The sequence below is a fragment of the Nicotiana sylvestris genome, chromosome 10 (genome assembly GCF_000393655.2).
Source record: "Nicotiana sylvestris chromosome 10, ASM39365v2, whole genome shotgun sequence".
NCBI classification, from domain to species: domain Eukaryota; kingdom Viridiplantae; phylum Streptophyta; class Magnoliopsida; order Solanales; family Solanaceae; genus Nicotiana; species Nicotiana sylvestris.
The window spans coordinates 13100629-13124082 of NC_091066.1; the positions used below are offsets into that span (position 1 = coordinate 13100629).

The 23454-nt window shown below is 38.9% G+C and overlaps 1 protein-coding gene across 1 annotated transcript; it reads left to right on the forward strand.

Moving 5' to 3' along the window:
* The first annotated feature begins 15400 nt into the window (after positions 1 to 15400).
* On the forward strand, positions 15401 to 16121 carry LOC104229929 (S-protein homolog 21). Its single transcript, XM_009782657.2, has one exon. It carries the CDS (start codon positions 15464 to 15466, stop codon positions 15890 to 15892), a length of 429 nt encoding a protein of 142 aa, XP_009780959.1. The 5' UTR covers positions 15401 to 15463; the 3' UTR covers positions 15893 to 16121.
* Positions 16122 to 23454: the final 7333 nt, after the last annotated feature.

Genomic DNA, 23454 nt, shown 5'->3' on the forward strand with positions numbered 1-23454 from the left:
CCAAAAAGAATCTTCCCGGCAAGTCATAATTGCAGAAAAGGATATAGGGGAAAATAGTTAATAGGGGATCGAGGCTCTAACTCTCAAAACAACCAGCCGAGTCGTTACAGTTGTTCATACCCAATTTTTCCCATAATATTTCAAAACTATGCCTAGGCATCAATTAGTTTTTTTCATACAATTTCTGCATTTTAAAAATATTTTAACTAATTTCTCCCAGCATTTATTTTATAAAAAAATCATTAAATTGCATCACAAAGTAGTTTTAATAATTTTTGTGGCTTAATTTTATCATTTGCATTCGTATTAAGTTTCAATTATTGCACAAATAGTCACATCTGTATTTTTAGGATACAATTGCAATTACTTTGCAATTATAGACTATGCATGTATTATTATATTATTTTACCGGAAAATAACCTTTTATATTTTTAAAATATTAAGTAATTACTTTAAAACATTTCCATGCATGAAATCATTTTTTTATAATTTATTAGCCATTTTTTAAAATTATTTTAGCAATTAATCACGTATTTAACAAATAGCCTCTTTTCATTTAAAACTTAGCCTATTAACTAGCCCAAACTCCTTATAAACCAGCCCAGGACCAATACCCACCTGCCCCAACCCAATACCCGGGCAAATCTTGGCCATTGATCATTGTGATCAACGGTCCAGATTTCCCCTTCCTAAAATAAACCTAATGACCCCTCCCCCCCCCGCCCCAAACCCTAATCATTTCCCTCACCTCCCCCGCCGTCACCTAAACCCCTCTTCTCTCAAATGCTCTCAAGCCCAAACCCTAATCCACTCTTGTCGGCACTCATCTATGGCCATTTATGGTGATTTCTCACCACACTCAGCCTTCTAATGACCTCTCCTCTACTGGTATCACCATCTCCTGGGTCCTCACGGGACCGGGGTTAGTCTGCTTGCATCTATGGCCCTTTCTTGCCTGTTTCAGGCTATTCCGGTTTGATTCCGAGTAAGATCTTCCTATATCCTGTAAAATGACTAATTCACATAGTTTAAGTTCGGTTGAGACCCACCATTGTGGACCGCGAGGGGTGCCTAACACCTTCCCCTCAAGGTTATTTAGAGCCCTTACCCTAATCTCTGGTAATGCAAACTAGTCCATGAGTTAATTACTCTAAGTCCCCTAACGCACCATAATATATTAGGTGGTGACTCTTAAAATACCCAAATTCCCAAAAGGAAATGAGTTATTCTCCCATGAACGTCGAAACCCGGACTCCCGCTAGGGAAAAAGGGGGGGCGCCAACAGTTAGCTTGCAATTTTCGCATCATCTGGAGCGTCTAGATGAGTTACCTACGTACAACTAGGGTGGAGCTATTTTATCCTACCTTTATGGGAAGTTTATAGGGCGTCCATGGGTACTGTGAGAGACATCGCCGATTTTTATTTTGCTACTGCAGGGGATAACATTATCAATTTTTTTCATGATTATAATAGAGATAGTACAAAATCACTCAAATTTACGTCCCCATTCAATATTAGGTTTGGGCTTGGGAGTAGTTCTTGCAGATCTAGTCCCCTCTCCCACTGATAGCTCTAGATGCACCACCTCCACTGTTTCTACCACTTACTTGGAGGTGGGTAGATAGGCGAGTCCACGTCCGCAAGGTTGAGGCTCGACATCATCTCCCTTATTACAAGGATCTGTTGGATTTACTTGAAGGCGCTCAGGTAAATATACGACTAAGTTTGTTTGATAATGCTTGATCTATCTTGTGTTTATTCATGATGTTTTCATTTAATAAATAGTTCATATGGAGGCCATACAACGACGAGTTTATCGCTGGATTGCCAAATTATTGCTCCCGCGGTCAAGTTTTGTGGATGTCTTCAGTCCCACTTATATGTCTCGATTTAGTCGAGCATCATGCCATCGATCGAGTCACTTGACAGTTTGGTCAATGCCAGCTTATACCTATTCCACCAAGTTGGCATTCATTACGTTAAGAGCGGGATGATTGCAGCAAGGTCGACCAAACATACTTAGCCTGGCTAGAGTCCTAGATAGTGGATTGGGATCGGAGATATGATCTGATTCTGCCGTACCCTCCACGTGACCGTGTTGATGAGGAACATGAGTACATGGTTTGGTATCGCCATGTTACTCGCCTTCTGATCGAGAATCTCATTCATCACGATGGTGGTCTTTACGTTCCATACGCCGGGAGGTATGATGCACTGGTATGTTATTTGATATACTTAATTATCATGTTACATTACTTTAATATCCTTCCTTAATTAATATGCTATATGTTATGCAGGCTATTAGCTTACAATATTTCTACCCATTGGGACTGGAGATGCTACAACATGCAGGCGATAGAGTGGTAGTTGTGCATGGTTGTGGTCGTCGATTTGCTGATTGCTGCTTACACATTGAGAGCTACCCGAGAGGATGTGCGGTTAGGTTATGAGTCTTCGTATGTGCTGCCTAAGTAGCACCATCATGGGCCACATGTGGCCCCAACACATGGCAGACATGGCAGGCATGCCAAGAGAGGAAGGGGTGGTCCGCATGGTCGTGGTGGTCGGTGAGGATAGGGTCCCCAGCAAGGGGGCGTTGAGGCACCCTGGAGGATATTGGAGATGATCAGCTGAGTGACTACTCTAAGCCACACGATGCTCGTCATGATATGCCATCATTCAGACTTCAACTGTTACTCGGTACTTCACAGTTGACCTCATTAGCTTCGAGGTTTATCGCGGGCACCGCCATTACGGTGTATGATTGGGATCATTATTTTCCTGGTGGTCCGGAGCCATCAAAAGTTGCTGAGGATCATCCAGTTTGAGATGTGCATAGTGGTAGACAATTGAGTTATGGATCTTCATCGACGGGTGATGAGGATACTTCAGACATAGAGAGGGAGACATCACATCAGGTGGAGACGTCACAACTTTCATTTACTCCAGTGCACCTCAGAGCTCCCAGAGCATTGTGCACCTACTTAGACGCAGATTTGCTTGTATTACTCTTACTTTAATTTTTTTTTACCTTATAGTTTAGTCAGTAATATTTATATTATTTATATTTTTTTAAAGATTCTGTCATCACCCATCACGGAGGCCGTGGTGTGTGATACTCGCTAGCCGGAGATACATGATCTTATTCAGGAGTCGCTGGACCATGGTTTGACTATTAGATTTTTTTATAACAACTATGTTACTATTCTATATTTCATATACTAAAATATCTTATTATTTTGTAGGTTACTGATGGTCCAACGTTCGCTTCTACTGATCCTGCTAGCCTTCTAGATGATCATGTTGCAGCGCATCCTCAGATAAAGAGGCAACGGGATGAGGATGATACCGATAGCATAGTGATCACGTCCAAAGCACACCTCAATAGAGATATAAAATGGTCGTATGCAATAATAATAACCCAACTAAGAGTCGGGGTCTAATCCAATGGGAGTTATGATGGGAGTTAGGAGTATATATTTAAAATGAGAAATTGGATTATCCAGATTGCACTTCCACAACAAGGCTTTGTTTTTTATTTCTACTGTTACTCTAATGAACGCAAGCTAAAGAAAATAGATTATAGATAAATGTTTTTGAGGTTTTTCCAATTGGATTAAAGGCCTAGGGCTGTGACTATAACCTTGGTGTTTGCCTAGTGGGATAAATACGTTAATTCTTATTTTGTTGATTGGGGTGTATTATAGCTCACAACTCAACATTACCCACTCAATACCTGTCGGTCAGAGAGTGGTTTTGCCCATTTTGGCTTTCTCAAGACCAAATGGGTATCAACCAAAATAGTTGATAAGAGCTCAAGTCGGATTATTACTACCTCTAGGTTGAACCCTTTAATTGGGTTAATCAATCTCTCAATTGATCGAATTCCTTGTTAGCTAAGTTATCCTAAACTAGGTCCCTCTTTCTCAAGTAGAAACTAAGTCAAATAGGCATGAATCAATATTTACAACCATTAATTCTACAATTGAAGCATAAACTAAGCTAAATAATCAACACTCAATCATAAACAATCACTAAATTAATCACCCATAAGGTTTACACACTAGGGTTGGTTTCAACCCTGGTAGAAGTCTAGCTACTTATAATAGAAATTACATAAACTAGAGAAGAAAAGCTAATTAAACTCATAATGGAAAATTAAAATGATGAAATATAATGTTAAAACACCAAAATATTGTAAAACTTTCTAAAGTATTAAAGAAAAACGGATACAACAACTTTAGATGTTCAAACTTGACCTAACTTGTCTATTTATACAAAGCCAAAAATCACGGATAAAAATGCCCCTCGGGAGGTTCTGCGGCTGCACAATTCTATGTGCGGTTTGTAGATTTCTTCAGCTGGAAGGAAAAGGAGTTCTGCAGCTGCATATTTCTGAATTGCGGTCGCGAGACAATCTTATGCATTCCGCACATTTGTGGACTGCGGCCACTAGGCAATCTTCTACGGCCTCACAATTCTTGTGCGGTCTGCACTTCACAAGGGCATCAAGACTTGGTCTTTTAGCATACTCTCTAAACTTTGCATCTTTGTGAGTAAAAACCTAGTTCTGCGGCCGCACATTTCTAAAAGTCCTATTAGAATTTCCTTCTTGGCTTGCAGCTGCAGATGTAATTATGTGGTCTGTAATTTCTTCTGCAGTCACAAAATTCCTTCTGTGGACCGCACATTTGTGCTTCTGTGCCCATTATTGCCTTGTGCTTCGAAACACTCCTTTTGGAGTCACATTTCATTTTCAGAGACCAAGCTTCCAGCATCCCTGCAATTTGCACAATTTCATTAGTTTCGGAACACAATTCGACAATTTTGGAGTAAGACAAATGCTAAAAGGTGCTAATATAGCAGTCAAAATTTTCACTTATCAACTCCACCAAAAAACACTGATAGAAATGCCCCTCGGGAGGTTCTGCGACCGCACAATTCCATGTGCGGTTCACAGATTTTTTCAGCTGGTAGGAAAAGGAATTCTGCGGTCGCATATTTCATAACTGCGTTCGCGAGGCAATCTTCTGCGATCCGCACATTTCTGGATTGCGGCAGCGAGGCAATCTTCGGCGGCCGCACAATTCTTGTGTGGTTCGCACTTTACAAGGGCATCAGGACTTGGGCTTTTAGAATACTCTTTGAACTTTGCATCTTTGTCAGTAAAAATCCAGTTCTACGGCTGCATAATTCATGTGTGGTCCACGCATTTATAAAAGTCCTGTTGGAATTTCCTTCTTGGCTTGCGGCTGCAGATGTAATTCTGCGGTCCAGAATTGCTTGTGCGGCCGCAGAATTTTTTTTTTGTGTACCACACATTTGTGTTTCTGTGCCCTTTATTACCTTGTACTTTGGAACACTCCTTTTTGAGTCGAATTTCATCTCGGGAGACCGAGTTTCCAGCATTCCTACAATTTATAAAATTTTATTAGTTTCAGAAACACAATTCGACACTTTTGGACTAAGACAAGAGCTAAAAGGTGCTAATAAGAAGTCAAAATCTCCACTTATCACGTAGCCGGACGGGATGATATGTGTCTCAGGCCTGCTAATGCTTTAAAGCATACATGTTGTGGGGCGCATTGACATGTATATATAATATTAAATAGTTATTTTAAAGTTATTGATGTTTTACATTATAAGCGCATGTTTTTTATTTTTCGGATTATTATTAGTTTAAAACTAGAACACAAAAAAATAAGGCAGATTAACACAAATTAAAATTCGTTAAACAATACACATAATACATGAAACATACAATATAAAAATAAAAAACTATACTTATTGTCAATTAGATTTAAGACTATTGAAAACATAATTATATTTCATAAATATTGCAAACAACACCTTTAGAGGCATTTAGTATTATAAAATATACTGCAACAAATTATAATTTTATCCTTGAAAATTAGTCACATTAGATGAACTGCCACCGGGAGCTGGATTACTACCGCTTCCCAAACCGACTGAAGGACATTTATGGCGATCGTATCTTGTTTGGGAATATATATAACATATTTACGCACATAAACGGTATCATCACCATCCATTTAGTTCCATATTCGTGTTCTTTTTTGCACTTATCGATGGCATATATAATTCTTGTTACACACCATTTTAAATGGTTCCGGCGGCCAATAATGCTCAGAACCTATTGGTTGAAAATGACCGCTATATGTGTTTACATATGCAGTGACACTATATTCTTTATCAACGTACCTCGTCGCAACAAACCTAGCATGTTGAAAGCACTTTATGGCATGTGAACATGGCAAGTGACAAATCGACCATTTTTCACACGAACATAATCGTCTAGATTCATTGATGATGTGTGTGTTATTACCACTATTTTGAATCAAATCGGTGCGAACTTAAAAAATATTACGCTCGATGCAATATTGCAACTATGTATGCCACTGTGCTCACTTCCTATATTTCTCAAATCGTTTCATCAGCTGTGGTAAAAATTGAACACCTCTTTCCAACACGGATGCTTTACTTTGGGATATTTTAATAAAGCTCTCCGTCATCTGCTTGAATGACATCTGCACCATGACAACAATAGGCAATCTCACTGGCAGACTTCAACAACCCGTTGAAAGACTCTGACACGTTTGTAGTCAAAAAATTTCATCTTCTGCCACCATCCTTGTGCAAAGTACACTTATCAAGGTCATGTTGGATTAACCAACGATAAACTCCTAGGTCTTCCTACCTAATCAATTCCATTCGCATCCTGAATTTACATTTTTGATGATCGGTTGCAGTCATCCACATTAAATTATGTAAGCTCTTGGTCGGATAAGTCCGCTGAAAGTTGTTCTTCAAGTGCCTAACACAGTAACGGCGTAGACATATTGTTCCTTCCATGCATCCAAAGTCTGCACAAAACCTAAAATCCCACCGCGCCGATCAGATATTAGACAAATATATGAATGTTGACTCACAATGTGCTCCTTCAAGTGGTTCAAAAATCATGTCCAAGTCTCTTGACTTTCATTGGCACAAATAGCAAGTGTGAAGGGAAATATGCTTGTATTAGCATCTATTACAACAATAATCAACATCTTAATGTTATACTTTTTATAGACATGTGTGTCGTTTATGGAGATTACCGGCCGACAAAGCATAAGACCATCAATGACTGGTTTAAATGTCCAGAACCAGGGGCGGATCTACAGTGATAGGTATGAGTTCCCGAGAACTCAGTAACTTTAGCCTAAACCATATATGTGTATTAAAAAATCTATTAAATGTATAACAATATTTATATGGAAATCCACTTACAATATGTTTTGCAGGTCAATGATAAGGTGTGGAACTCAAATTGACTTCTTGTAACCCACAATGCAAATTTGAATCCCATCAGCATGTTTTATTTTTTCCCCATATTTTTTGGCACAAAGTTTTATGCACCTTTTCTTGTTAGTTACAACTTTTAACCTTTAACTTTACTCTATTTCTATAATTAAAATAATAATAACAAATGACTTGACTCAAACTAAAAACTAAAAAAAGTTTCTCAAACTTCTTTCTCCCAAATCCCAATTCAAACTTTCAAAGAAAAGTTAGTTTTAAAATTTTGCAATCCTTTTATAGTGCATTGGTTTTAATTCTTAGGCTGGCACTCAAAGTTAAAAATCTTGTGTTGGCTTTAACATATTCACTTATTGCCACTCCATTGCAACAGGTATTTCAATCTCCCTCATCCTTCTTCTTTTTTAATTGTCTTCTTCTTATACAATATTAGGTGAATTAATTTCTCTTAATTTTTTATACATTTTTTTAGATTTTATAAATTTTAATTTTTTATTTAACTTATGAAGTCGGGGGTTCTAGATCTTACTTGCTAAGCAAAATTGATGATATATTTTTGAATAATTATTTAGTTTGTTATATAGAGGATGGCATATTTGAAAGAGTACCTAATGATGCGATCATTAATCATTTTCAAAACATGACAAGTCGTCGAGTACAATTGTAATAATAATATTTATATTTATATGTTGTCTTTAAATATTTTGTTATTTTGTAAATATACATTGAATATTGATATTTGTTCCTTAGTTCGGTTATTATGAAATATTAACTTGAAGTTGTGGTAGGTAGGGGCGTATTTAGGGGGGAGGGGGTCCATCCGAACCCCTTAGCCAAAACATTACGCTGTATATATAAGACAAAATCTTCTTTTTACCTCTATATATTATGTTTTGAATCCCCTTAACATAGCCCAAGAGCATAGGTAAGTGGGGGGGGGGGGTTCAAAATCTTTGTAAGGTTACCGGTTCAATTTCCACTAGGTACAATCTTTTTTAATTTTTTTTAACCTCCTTGGCGGAAATCCTACCTCCGCCACTAGTTGTAGGAACCCATACACTTCAATTCCTAGATCCGCCTCTGCCTAGAACACATATCTGAATATGTATTCTAGTATTTTCGGACTCCGCTCAAGCTTCCATTTAACAACAGTCCCGAGGTTAAAGTATTGCAAAGAAGCCATGTACCTGGGTAGATTGGCAAATGACGTATCCCAAATACCACAAACAATCTCAAACGCATATTTACGCTCGAGAAATGCCTTTCTTTTGGTAATGGTACAGCCATATACCAGGTGGACAGATGTTATACACTCTTTAGTCTTATACCTTATGGATGATTCAATGTGTAATCAAACCAAGGAAAATGATTCCATGTTGAAATCAAGTCAACATTCAAGTTAAAATGATTCCCATTGAATGTGTCCATATTACAAGTGTGGTTGCCACTGTATTTTCCCACTATCCACATATTTATTTTTAACTTTCTCGCATGTAACATCTACTTACAACCTTGAAGCCATCTACGACAAATAACCTTATATACTTTCGTAGATGACTCATGAACTTCGATCTCACAACAATGTTTTATGCTATAAATTCGCACCGCGGTGCTAAGGCGCGCTTTATCAACAAAAAGCTTATTCTTTAACAGCTCCATTGGTCTAGATTCATCCTACATTGTTGTACGAATGGCATCAAGATCCGTTGTGAGTGTATCCATATCCGGCATATTGGGCAACTGATCAAGGTATGAAATTTTCCTTGAATGAAAGGGCACATGGGAATCGTACACTCTTGGTCTAATTATAGGTGAAGTCTGTATATATGGAGCATGCTCATTTGTGGCACCATGCTCCCTCGTCAAATCAGATTGCTCATTCTCATTCTCATTCTCATCAGTAGAACGCATTTCCTCATCATCGTCGCCCTCACCAGGGAAGGGTGTATCATATCCAGGTAATCACTATCATCTTCCTGACTCTATGCATCTGCCAGATCCTGATTAAATATATCGTCTTTGGGAAACTGAGTAAGGACATGACTATCATGTTTCTCGTTTTCACTTCACAACCAATAAAATAATGAGTTTCTCAAAGCTATCCCAACATTATATATTAACTTTATCTCTTAACTTACAATTCATAATATGTTGAGAGCCCATGATGCACATTATCGAGTTGCTGATGACTCGCGAATGGACTAGCACGATCCAAACCACCTAAATTGGGCATATTCTAACTGTTGGTTGGTTCATAACTTATAAAATTCATATCTGGCTGGTACCCCTTTTGGAAGATATGAGTGTTAGTACGAATATGATACATAAAAAAATCATACTACAATAAGGAAATTTGAAATTTACCACTCGGCATGTGAATTATGTAACCTTGGGGAAATTATGTCATCGCTCCTCATTCGCCCGTGGAGATAAATTTAGACGTGGACAAACTCTTTCAAACGAAATATGTTCGGATAAAGCTGCTCTAAAAACATCACCAGATGATTGAGTGTTATCCCTATTTTATGGAACCTCAATATTGCGGACGCCTTCACACTTGACGTATATTTCCAGCATTTTTATCACAAGAATTTCCCGGTGTTCATCTGGAGTCCTCAAAAAATCTTTCAGATTTTCATCCTCTTCAATGTTAATTTCAGCATAACAAGCAACTCCTTGTGGAGTAATCGAATATGAATATCTTCTGAGTACTTTAATATTAATCGGATGTTTACTCACACTCATTCTTTTACAATTCAAAGATCCAATCTATCGTACTCCAATGTGAGTGGCAACTTAACAATACACTATGGAGAACAACGATAGTGTACTGAGTTATTCTTCACGACAACTGCCCGCAATATAATGCAACCCTAATTTTTCTCTCTTCAGACATTATCGCAAAGTGCAGAAACAATAAGTAAATAGATAATTAAGAATGAGTAAAAACAATATAAAGGATGCTGAAGAATGAATTTTTTGGAATGAATTTTTGAAGAATGAATGCAGCTCCTTAAGTAAGCAAAAATTCAGTGTGATGGGTACAATAATTGTCGGGTATAACACATTTATTAATTGCACTACTAGTATAGCACATAAATTACATGTGTTATATACACCAATTATTGTGGGTCAGATAATTAACAGGTATAGCACATGTAATTGATGCGCTATACCTTAAGACAAATGTACCATTACGGTATGGTGCATGAATTTCATGCGCTACCTTTACGTACCATTACGGTATACCATTTGGGTGCTTTGAGTTCGAAAAGATATCATTTTGTGTGATGACCCAAAGGGTCATCACTTATTTTAAAAGTAAATTCTGTATTCTAAGGTCTTAAAAATCTCTTTTGACTCACTCGATTTACGTGCACAATCTAGGCGCATTTTCGAAAAGCTTTTATGTGAAATGTAAGTAAACTAAGGAAATTCGTCTTTAAAATTGATTAAAGTTGACTTTGATCAACATTCTTGGTAAACGGACCCGGACCCGTGATCGGATGGTCCCGTAGAGTCCGTAGTAAAATATGGAACTTGGGCGTATGCCCGAAATCGAATTTCGAGGTCCCAAGCTCGAGAAAAGAATTTTTAAAGAAAATTATTTGTTGGAAAATATAAAGGCTTTTAGAAGTGAAATGATATATTTTCTTGATGGTATCGGGCCCGTATATTGGTTCTGAAGCCCAGTACAAGTTTAAAATAATAATTAAGTTGAATCTGTGAAGTTTGGTAAGAATCGGAATTGGTTTGGTATAAAACGGACCTATAGTTGAGAAAGTAGGAATTTCAATATTGTTGAGTGATTTCATGAATTTGAGGTTTAATTCAAAGTTGCTGGTGTTATTTTAATGATTTGATCGCACAAGCAAGTCCGTATGATATTTTTGGGCTCGCATGCTTGTTTTGTTTGGACTCCCGAGGGCTTAGATGAGTCTTGGATAGGCTATGGGGTGGATTGGACTTAGGAAATTGCAGCTGGTATCTGGTATTTTTGCCCAGCCATCTGATCTCGCAATTGCGAGATCAGGCTTCGCAAATGCGAAGTTCTCAGGCTTGGGAAATGCGATCCAGGCATCGCAAATGCGAACCAAGCCTGGGCAAGCTCTCTTCACAAATGCGAGCACTGGGTGGGAATTGCGAAGCCTGCCCATCGCAAATGCGATATTTTCCTTCGCAATTGCGAAGATGACAGGATTCAAAAGGGGTTTGCAATTGCGACATCTAAGACCTACTAAATGAGATTTTTGACGGGATTTCATCCATTTTTCAAACTCTTTCAAACCCTAAACTCTCTTGGACGATTTTCCAAAGAAATATTCTTCTCAAAATCATTAGTAAGTAATTTCTAACTTATTTTCTTCAATCTATAATATCTTTTTACATGATTTCATTTCAAAATCAAGGGTTTTCATGGGAAATTGGGTGTTTTTGGGTAGAGTTAGGATTTCAAATTTTGGGGATTTGGACCTCGATTTGAGGTCTGATTTTAAAACTAATTACATATTTGATTTCATGAGTGAATGGGTGATCAAGTTTTGGTTCGAACTTCGGATTTTAACCAAGCGGGTCCGGGGTTAAGTTTTGACTTTTTGGGAAAAACAATGGGAAATCTATTTTCATGCATTAGAATTGGTTTATTTAGCATATAGTAATGTTATTAAGTACATTGTGACTAGATTCAAGCAAATTGGAAGTGGAACCGAGGGGTAAAGCGGTAGTTGAGGCTTAATTTGTCCGTGGAATCGAGGTAAGAGTTTGGCCTAACCTTAGCGTGAGGGAATAGGAGTTGTGGCCTATTTGCTATGTATTTGTATCGAGTATGATGTATATGTGTGGTGATGAGCATCTATACGTTGGTTTCAAGCATGCCCGTGAGTCTTATACTATGATTGTTGTGACTCCATTATGTATTGTTCATGCTTAATATGATGATTACAAATGTTGAACAAGGCTTATGAAAGTATTACTGATAATTGACCATTATTGAGCATTGGCTAAAGTTGAGACTCATGTTGTGAAGGGATGGTGGAAAACAAGGTGAAATATATTGTTGATTCCCTTGTCGGGATGTTATCGTTTATGAAATTGTTTTCCTTACCGGGATGTTATTGCTTATGATATTATTTTCCTTGATGGGATATTGTTGTTATACTATTGTTCCCTTGCCGAAATTCTTTGTGATTGGTGTTGATTTGTATATTGGGATCGGGTGGTACACCACAATAATATTATATGGGATCGGGTTGCACGTCGCAACAAGGAGTAATAAGGGTGGACAGGTGGGGTCGGGTTGCACGCCGCAACATCATTATATGATTGGGATCGGGTTGTACGCCGCAACAGTATTATATGATTGGGATCGGGTTGCACGCCGCAACAAGAAAGAACAAAAGTGAATATTGATTCTTATGATGAGAACGAGAGTAAAAGCACGAAGGGTGATGTCGTGCACTTGTCACTGTTTTCCTTATTCTTGCTGATATGAAGTTATGGTGTTCTTTATGCTTCTCTACTGAAACTCTGTTAGTACTTGATATTCCCTGCAGCGTGTTCCCCCTTCCCATCTTTAATGCTAGTTTCTGTTATCATTATTTGTCATACATGATTTAACTGCACATGTTTATTTGGTAGTCTTATCCTAGCCTCGTCACTACTTCGCCGAGGTTAGGCTCGACACTTACCAGCACATGGGGTCAGTTGTGCTGATACTACACTCTGCATTGTGTGCAGATCCCGGTGCTAGAGCATTTAGACCACAGTGAGGTTGTTGTCTTCAGTCCAGCGGAGACCCGAGGTAGTCCTGCAGACATCCGCAGTTCTTGGCGTCCCCTTCTATCCTATTTCCTTCTGTTCTTACTTATTTCAGAGACATACATGTATTTTTCTTTGTTCAGACCCTATTTGTAGTATTCTTAGATAGTCTGTGACATTGTGACACCAGTTCTGGATAGAGTTGTATTTTGGATTTCGTACCAGTATTTAATTAAATTGTTGAATTTCGTCTTCCGCATTTTTTATTCCGTCGTTGATCATATGTTAACTGTAAAATTGTTAAAAGATAAGGAAAAAGGATAATAAAATCTGTAATTGTCAGCTTGCCTAGCTTTCACTAGTGGGCATCATCATGACTCCCGAGGGTGAGAAATCCGGATCGTGACATTTTGATTCCTGACTCTTCTTAATTAATTTACCTTTTCAAGAAGGTTTGACTTTGACTTTTGTGGGGACGGTATAGGTAAAAGATTAATTTCTACATCTCAAAGCCTTTTAGAGCTGGGGGGTCCCCTTTAATTTCTTGGTTTCCTTCAATATCTTGGAAAGGGGATCTATTTCCTAAGGGAAAACAAAAGCTTGTATATGCGTAGTTGGAGTATGGATTTCAAGTTTATGGATTTGTGATTCTAATTTTTTTAAGTTACTGAGTTTTAAGTTAAAAATTTATACTTATTCAATGAATTTTAAAGACAAATATAATATTCGAACTAAAGCTATTGGGTTCGATCGAACTTTTCAATACTCTAGCTCTGCCCCGTATATATGGGGATAAACTACATGGTAATATCAGTCATAAACATAATGATGACCAATTATTAAAGTCTTGAAAAATATTGTAGGATCACCATGTTTGGTACATTATCCAAATGTAAGGATTTGAGTATGTTCAATCAGTAGTCATGAAACCTAGTTAGGGGAATAAAGTAAACTTTATTGTTAGTGCATAAAGATGATCCATATTTATCATGTGTACTCTTCGAACTATAGATAAAAGGTACATAAATGCCTTTTTTTCCACAGTATAATCACTACTTCACTCATAAGTCTAATCAGAAAATGTCACACAATAAACTGTGCTACTCGTTTATCCAAATATGGGATGTTGTTGTAGTGCTGCTTTTTGTGTTTCCTTTTTTTGGTTCTTATTTGAAATCTTTAGCCTGTCGATAATGCATAACCAGGAATAGAAACATTAAAGCAACAAGCATGAAACAAAATGTATGAAGCGAAAATTTGGACGAAATAGTTTGCAATATAACCCTCAAGGTTTTGACAAATTGTCGCGACAACCCATAAGTTCCAGAATTGTTTTTTTAAATTATGTTGTTATTGCCGTTATAATAAGTAGAGAAAGAAGTTTCAGTTTATAAAAGATTTCCCTTCGGTGATGCAAACTGTTAGTCCTTTATGGAATTCAAATAAATGGTGACGTCAAAATTTTCACCAGGGAATTTAAAATATAAAGAAGTAAACATATGAAAAAGTCAAAAAGATAAATATATCTACTATATATACTTAAAAATAATTTTAACCTTGTATATATAATGTAATTATAAGGCTAAAAGGGTTCGGAATTCCTTGCGCCCCATAGCTTCGCCCTTGATTATTCAAAAACTCAGCCAAACATGAGATAAGAGGACTAACTATACCCTATAAAGCTGATATATAATTAAATACTACTCTAAAATTTTACTCCAAGTGCACATAGATATATGTATATACGGACTTATTCTTTTCTAGAATAGAATTGATCCTCTCTTTTCTACCCAAAAAAAAAAAAGAAAAAGAAAAAACGAAAAAAAAAAACAATTAAACAATGCTAATAATACAATATGATAATATCTCTTGTTCTTAGAGAGTATGGCAGTCACATGGCTGGTTCACCACCATATATCAATGCTATGAAGAGTCCCTCTCTGAACCTTATATATTCAAAAATTGAAATTACAAACGTCCAATAAACTATAAGGTTGATAATTGCATGTTCTAATCTTTAGAAGGGTCTCTTGATAATATTCAAAAATCAAGCCAGCCAATATAATAACAATGAAGAATTAACCTAAACAATCGTCCAACCAACTATTTAAACTAAAAATAGTTGGCAAATGTGTTAATATATATAATTTTTATGTATACTGATTAAAAAATAGTAAACAGTAAATTCGGCCGGCTATTTCTGGGGAGACCCTTGTAACTATTCTAGAGAGTTGAAAAGCAGATTTTCTTTTCATAGTACACCACTTACCATAAAGGAAGCATGCAGCCAGCTAGCTTAGCTATATATATATATATATAGCCACTTGAATTTTCTCATAACCATTCATCAAATAGTTGGTGACACCAAAACACCATAACACAAAAATGAAAGCATACAACATTTTTCTCCTCATGTTAGGCCTTGCTTCTTATGTTACTTTCATTTCCATAAGACAACCTTATGACTATTTTGGCAACATTTACGATGTCCATATTATCAATGGCTTCACCAACAACTCTTCCCTTCCATTAGTCGTCTGGTGCTCCTCTGGTGACACCGGTGACATTGGCGGTCGCGCACTCCAAGAGCGCGACGATTTTAGTTGGAGTGTAAAGACCAAATTTTGGAAGAATAGTCAGTACTTATGTACAATGAAATTGGACCAGAAAAGGAGAAGATTTCAAGCTTTTTATGGAGGTAGGGATGTTCAAAGGTGCAGCCCTACAAAGCAGTGTTTTTGGTTGGTGAAAGAAGATGGTTTTTATTTTAGTAATGATGAAATATATTGGCAAAAAGATTTTTCTTGGATTTGAGCTGTATCTTTTCAAGTGTTTTTTTTACCATCTTGTTGTCAAGATGGTTAGAGATTATATATTTCTCGGATAGTTCCTTTGAGAGTTTTTAGAAATGAGAATGTTGTCCTTATAGTTCTCTTCCTTATTAGGTTTTAAGCCAAATCTTTTAAGAGGAAACTTTGAGAATTCACACTGTTTCTTTGTTTCTTTTCTCAGTCTTTGGCATATAATCTTTTTCTACTAATGAGTCCAGGCTTTTTCCTTATGAGGTTTTTTTTTCACTTTTAGCCCGTGCCAGAAACTATTTATATCTGGTAGCAGAAAAAGTGTATACAATTTGTATAATTTTTGTATATAACATATACAGAATGTATATATATACAAAAAAATATACATTTTTTCGGTTATTATTTTGTGAGCGGAAACACAGTGTCATTTTTCCTTGAATTTTCCACTTCTAAGCAGCACTATAATTATGTTTCATAAATATTGAATTAAAGAAAGAGGGGGAGAGGAAAAATAAAGGGCCAATGAACAAAAGATAAATAAGGTTTGCGCAAGAGTAAAAATCATAGGTAGCGCTAATGTGTAAATATATTAATTACATTTTTGGCAATCACGTACAAGCAAAGACGAACTTCAATTTACTTTCTATGATACAAAAATTTAAACTTATTACTCTATAGTTCATCGTCTATTAGTTCAACTATCTTTTATGCTCTTCATTTAAATTAATTTCTATTTTTACAAGAACTGTAGTAAGTTTAGCATGGGATCGGACCTTGCCCAATCCAACTTTTCAATCCAAAAAAAAAAAAAAGAATGAATGAAATATATATTTTTTTTTAAAATAGTTAATTAATACAACTAGTACATCGCACTTTCTATAGAATGCAGCTATATATTAAATTAAAAGTTAGCCAAACCAACAAGGGTTGTGGTGTGTGATAAGTAATCCTTCATCCTTAACCAAAGGTCTCGAGTTCGAGTCCCTAGGTATGGAGTCGCCTTTATTAGGGAGCGCTTTATCTCCAATGCGGGACTTTTCGGTGCGAATTCGGATTAGTCGGGCCCCAATATGGTATCAGACACCAGACACCGGGTGAGAAATAAAAAAAAGTTAGCCAAAAGGAAGAAGAAAGGAAAGATTTTTTTATTTTTTTTATAATTGTTCCACTAGTATTAAAGTGATCTTACGCACATCTAGCGGTCTTAGCTACTAACATAAAAAAGACCAAAGTTAAACTATAGTGCAATTGTCCATTTAAGAAATTAGACAACATGTTAGGAATATTCTTAATTAACCATCTTTTTCTTTTCCTTGCATATAACTTGTGGGAGGCGAAAACTCTCCCAAAATGACATCATTTTAAGTGGTGGATGATCCAATCATTCAGAATGTTGTTATAATATCAAGAAGTTGTTATGCGAGTGGTAACGATTTTATATTATTATCACAATTTGAGTTGTACACAAAATTAGACCTGGGGCGGTGGGTTCTAAAATTTTTACTCCATATCTGTAATGACCCGCCCGGTCGTTTCATGAGTTATAGCCCCGTTTTTCTCATTTCTGCTTCTTTATGTGCTGATCAGTTGTATTGTGTGGTATCGGGTTGGTGTCGGAGTACTTTTGGAGAGGAATGAGACACTTAGTCTCCTATTTTGAAGTTAAGTTAGAAAAGTCAACCGGATGTTGACTTATGAGTAGATGATCTCGGATGTGAATTCTGACGGTTCGATTAGCTCCGTTAGGTGATTTTACACTTAGGAGCATGTTCGGAATGTAATTTGGAAGTCCATGGTAGATTTAGGCTTGAATTGGCGAAATTGAAAATTTGGCGTTTCTCAATCGGCAGTGGAAATTTTGATATCGGGGTCGGAATGAAGTTCTGGAAATTGGGGTAGGTCTGTAGTATCATTTGTGAGACGTGTGCAAAATTTCAGGTTATTCGGACGAGGTTTGATAGGTTTCGGCATCGTTTGCGGAATTCGAAAGTTTAGAGGTTCTTCGGCTTGAATCCGAGGGTGATTTGGTGTTTTAATGTTATTTGGAGCATTCCGAAGGTTCGAATAAGTTTGAATAGTCGTATATGATTTGTTGGTATTTTTGGTTGAGGTCCCGAGATGAATTCGAATGGTTAACGGAAAGGTCGGAAATTTGTTTGAGCAGCTGAAGCTGCTGCTTCTGTCATTTCCGCACCTGCGGATTGGGGACCGCAGGTGCGAGGTCCGCAGAAGCGGAGAAGGACCAGAGGAGCTGAAGTTGGACCGCATCTGCGAGCCCACAGGTGCGAGGCCTGGGGCGCAGGTGCAGAAGCTGGGAATTTAAGTGAAATACGCAGATGCGGCGTTTGGACCGCAAATGCGGTCCCGTAGGTGCGTGAATTTGGCCACATATGTGGAAGTGCTGGGCAGAATGTATAAAAAGGCATCTTCGCGAATTTTGGTCATTCTTCACCATTTTTCATCCCAATTTGGAGCTTTTGGGAGCAATTTGAAGAGCGATTCAATGGAGTTTTCATTGAGGTGAGTAATTTGAGCCCTAATACTCGTGATTATGGTAGATTTTTTGTGGTTTAATCATGTAATTAGTGGTGATTTGGGTGAAATGAGGGGTTAGGGCTTGGGATTTTGGAGAGTTTTGATTGAAGGTTTGAGGGTCCAAATGGAGTCGGATTTTGATAAATCTTGTATGTATGGACTCGTGAGTGGAAGGAGTTTCTAGTTTTGCAATTTTTGTCGGATTCCGAGACATGGTCCGGGGGCCAGTTTTGGGTGAATTTCGGGATTTTGGTTTGAAATGATAATTTTTCATTTGAAATTGATTCCTTGGCCTATATTGATTGCGTTGCGTTGCTTTTGGTTAGATGCGGGACGTTTGGAAGCCGATTCTAGAGGCAAAGGCGTAGCAGAGTAGGATTTGGCTTGGTTTGAGGTAAGTAACACTTCCAAACTTGGTTTTGAGGGTTCGAAACCCCGAATTATATGTTATATGATTAAATATTAATGTGACTCAAATGCCAAGTGAGGGCGTATGGGCGTGCATTATGAGAATTATGGCATGATTCATTCCATGCACCGCATAGTGACTCTTTCTTGCTGATATCTGTGTGTTGATTATGTGATTAAGTTAATGAGCTGTAAATCATGCTAATTACCATGTTAGGGATTCACGCCGATACTGTTAAGAGTCATCTCATTAGTTTCATTGATATTATATACTCAGTCTTGTTCTTGCATATCATATCATGTCTCAGTCTCGGTTGTTGTTATTTGGCACATCATATCATTGTCCGGACTAGTTTCATGGCACTGTGAGCCCGTGTGTGTGAGACTGGAGAGTGATGACTGAGTGAGTCCGAGAGCTGATTATGAGTGATAGTTATGGGATCGGTCTGCACGCCGTAGTAGATTACTGATTATGCCTTCATTGGCTTGCTATAGCACTTGGGCTTAAAGGTGCCCCTCCGGAGTCTACACACACTTAGTGAGTGCGGATGATGGTATTGAGGGATGGATTTTCCTGGACATGGATTTGTCCGAAGTATTGATAACTAGAGATGGATTTCTCCCCAGGGTTGGATTACCCTTGTTCCTCAGTACCGGTTGACTTGAAGTAAGTGTTGTATATATTCCGGGATAGATTTCCCTGGGCCGGATGGCCATATGTGGTACCGAGTTGTTGAGCACTTGAGAGTGAGAGCACACGGTGCATTTTCATACATTTCTGGCATTGGCATGTAGAAATTTGCTGAGCTTTATACTTCACATTGTTTGGATTGGTATTTTGCTTTACTGTTGATTTGAATAATTGAATTGCCAGCATGCCTACTTTACTGTACAATTTAAATGTGTTATAATTGCTGAGGTTTAGTTCACTACCTATCAATCCATAGTTTGGACTTGTTACTTACTGAGTTGGTGTACTCATGTTACCCCCTGCACCTTGGGTGTATATCCAGGTACCTCAGGTCATGGTAACGGCTGTTGACTATTCCAATCGCGGATTATCACCGGAGATAGCGAGGTAGCTGCCTGGCGATCGCAGTCCCGCCTTTCTCCTTCTTTATCTTCCTTCTAGTATCTTGTTATATCTCAGAACAATTATAGTATTGCTTATGACTTAGTAACACCCGAGGTAGGGATTTTATTTCCACATTTTGGTTTTTGAATTTATATTTTTTTTATGGAATTTCAGTTGAAAAAGGTTGTTATTTAAGTTTTAAATGAAATGTCGAACTACTTTGGAAATGTGTCGGCTGACCTAGTTTCATGATAGGAGCCATCACGACCGAGTTGGTTATGGGGTTATGACAAGTTGGTATCAGAGCCTAGGTTACATAGGTCTCACGAGTCATAAGCAGGTTTAGTAGAGTCTTGCGGATCGGTATGGAGACGTCTGTACTTATCTTCGAGAGGCTACAGAACCTTTAGGAAAACTTCATATTCTTGATTTTTTGTCGTGCGAATATGTTGATTCTGGTACTAAACTTCTGTTATTCTATTCTTTCACAGATGATGAGGACACGTGCCACCGGTCAGGACGAACGACCACCAGTACCACCAGTTAGGGCCATTAGAGGCCGAGGTCGAGGTCGAGGCTGTGGTAGGGGTAAGGGTGTAGCCCACACAGCAGCTAGGGCAGCACATGTAGATCCACCGTTGCCCCAGTTCATGATCAGGTCCCGGTTATGGACACTCCAGCGGGACCAGCTCAGGCACCGACTCTACCTATTGTCATCTCAGGTCTTCAAGAGAACTTAGCTTAGATTTTGAACTTGTGCACCAGTCTTGCTCAGGCGGTCGCCGTTTTTGCTGCAGCAGCTACTTCCTAGGCCAGGGGAGGTACTCAGACTCCCGCAGCTCGTACACCCGAGCAGGTTGTTGAGGGACTGCAGACACCGGGGGCACTACCGGCCCAGCTGGTTGCACCTGCTCAGGATTTTGTGGTACCAGTCATCCCTGATGCTGAGCATCATCGATTGGAGAGGTTTGGTAGACTTCAGCCTCTGACTTTCAGTGGTGTAGAGGGCAAGGATGCCCAGGGTTTCTTGGACAAGTGTAAGAGGATTACAGCGGGTATTCTAGAGACCAATAGGGTCTCATTTACTACCTTTCATTTTTCTTGAGCTGCCTTTACTTGGTAGGAGGCTTATGAGAGGTGTAGGCCTGTTGGTGCAGCATCTCTTACCTGGCATAAGTTCTCCATTCTCTTCCTAGAGAATTATATACCGCAGTCCAACAGAGAGGAGCTGCACATGCATTTTGAGCAGTTGCATCAGGAGGATATGACTGTGATGCAGTATGAGTTGAGATTCTCTGAGTTGGCCCGTCATGATATCTGGCTAGTTCCCATGGATAGAGAGAGGATCAGGAGTTTGGTTGATGGCCTCACTTACCAGCTACGGATTTTTCTGACCAGAGAGAGGGTATTCGGCGCTTCTTTGAGGAGGTGGTTGACGTTTCCTGAGAGATAGAGTCAGTTCGCCGCTAGGAGCAAGTCGAGACGGAGGCCAAGAAGCCTCGGGGATCTGGTAGCTTTGGTGGTGTGCCTTCTGGAAGTCAATTCCAGCACGACAGAGGCCGTCCATTCAGACATGCTCAGCCAGCTCGTTCGGGTCACCGTAGCAGATCATTTGGCCATGGTTCTCACAGTTCACATCAGGGTCACTCATCTCTCAATGCCCTTCCAGCTCAGAGTTTGACTCATGCACCATTGGTTCAGGGTTCATCTATGCATGGTTCTTCTAGTGGGTATCTCGGTGCTCGGGACTCCATTTAGTCCCAATTACCAGTGGCTAGTAGAGGTTGCTTCGAGTGTGGAGATTTGGGTCATATCAAGAGGTTTTGTCCCCGTCTTACGGGAGGTTCATCCTAGTAGAGGAGTCAGCCTTTGGCTTTAGTACCAGTTACTTCCCCACCCACCCACCCAGCTCGGGGTGGAGGTCAGTCAGCTAGGTATCACTCGAGGGGAGGCTGATCAGGTGGTGGTCAGGCCCATTTCTATGCACTCCCAACCAGACCAGATGTTATTGCTTCAGATGCTGTGATTACAAGTATTGTCTCAGTCTTCCACAGAGATGCCTCTTATTATTTGACCCTGGTTCTACTTTTTTATATGTATCATCATATTTTGCTCATTATTTGGATATGCCCCGCGAGTCTCTTGTTTCGTCTGTTCATGTATCTACTCTGGTAGGCGATACTATTGTTGTGGACCGCGTATATTAGTCATGTGTGGTGACTACTGGAGGTTTGGATACCCGAGTGGACCTTTTGTTGCTTAGTATAGTTGATTTTGATGTGATATAGGGTATGGATTGGTTATCTCTATGTCGTGCTATTTTGGACTGTCATGCTAAGACAGTGACGTTGGCTATGCCGGGGGTGTCACGGATTGAGTAGCGAGGTTCGACGGATTATGTCCCCAGTAGGGTGATTTCTTACTTGAAGGCCTAGCGGATGGTTGGGAAGGGTTGTCTTTCTTATTTGGCCTTTGTGAGGGATGTCAGTGCAGAGACTCCTAGTATCGATTCAATTCCGATAGTGAGGGACTTCTCGGATGTGTTTCCTGCAGACCTGTCGGGCATGCCACCGGATAGGGATATTGACTTTAGTATTGATTTGGTGCCGGACACTCAGTCCATTTCTATGCCACTGTATCGTATGGCACCGACGGAGTTAAAAGAGTTGATAGAGCAGCTTCAAGAACTCCTTGATAAGGGGTTTATTTGGCCTAGTGTGTCACCATGGGATGCGCTGTCCTATTTATGAAGAAGAAGGATGTCACTCTGAGGATGTACAATGATTACAACCAGTTGAACAAAGTTACAATTAAGAACAAGTATCCTTTTCCTCGTATTGATGAATATTTGACCAGATTCAGGGAGCGAGAGTGTTCTCCAAGATTGATCTCCGGTCAGGGTATCACCAGTTGAAGATCAGGGACTCGAACATTCTTAAGACAACTTTCAGGACCCGATATAGTCATTATGAGTTCCCTGTAATGTCTCCCCAGCAGCGTTCATGCATTTGATGAACAACGTGTTTCGGCCTCATCTCGACTCGTTTATTATTGTATTCATTGATGATATTATGGTTTACTCATGTAGTAAGGAGGAGCACGCTGAGCATTTGAGAGTTGTATTGCAGCGGTTGAGGGAGGAGAAGCTTTATGCAAAGTTCTCCAAGTGTGAGTTTTGGCTTAGTTCAATGGCGTTCTTGGGACACGTGGTGTCCAGTGATGGTATTCAAGTTGATCCAAAGAATATAGAGGCAGTTTAGAGTTGTCCTAGACCGTCCTCAGCCATAGAGATTCGCAGCTTCCTTGGTTTGGTGGGTTATTACTGTCGGTTCGTTGAGGGATTTTCATCTATTGCATCACCCTTGACCAAATTGACTCAAAAGGGTGCTCCTTTCATGTGGTCGGATGAGTGTGAGGCGAGCTTTCAGAAGCTCAAGACTGCATTGACCACAGCTCTAGTGTTAGTTTTGCCATCAGCTTCAGGTTCTTATACGGTATATTGTGATGCTTCTCGGGTCAGCATCGGGTGTGTATTGATGCAGAAGGGTAGAGTG

Bases quoted from the DNA above. Each gene is read 5' to 3' on its own strand.
- LOC104229929 (XM_009782657.2), top strand. From the start codon at position 15,464: ATGAAAGCATACAACATTTTTCTCCTCATGTTAGGCCTTGCTTCTTAT.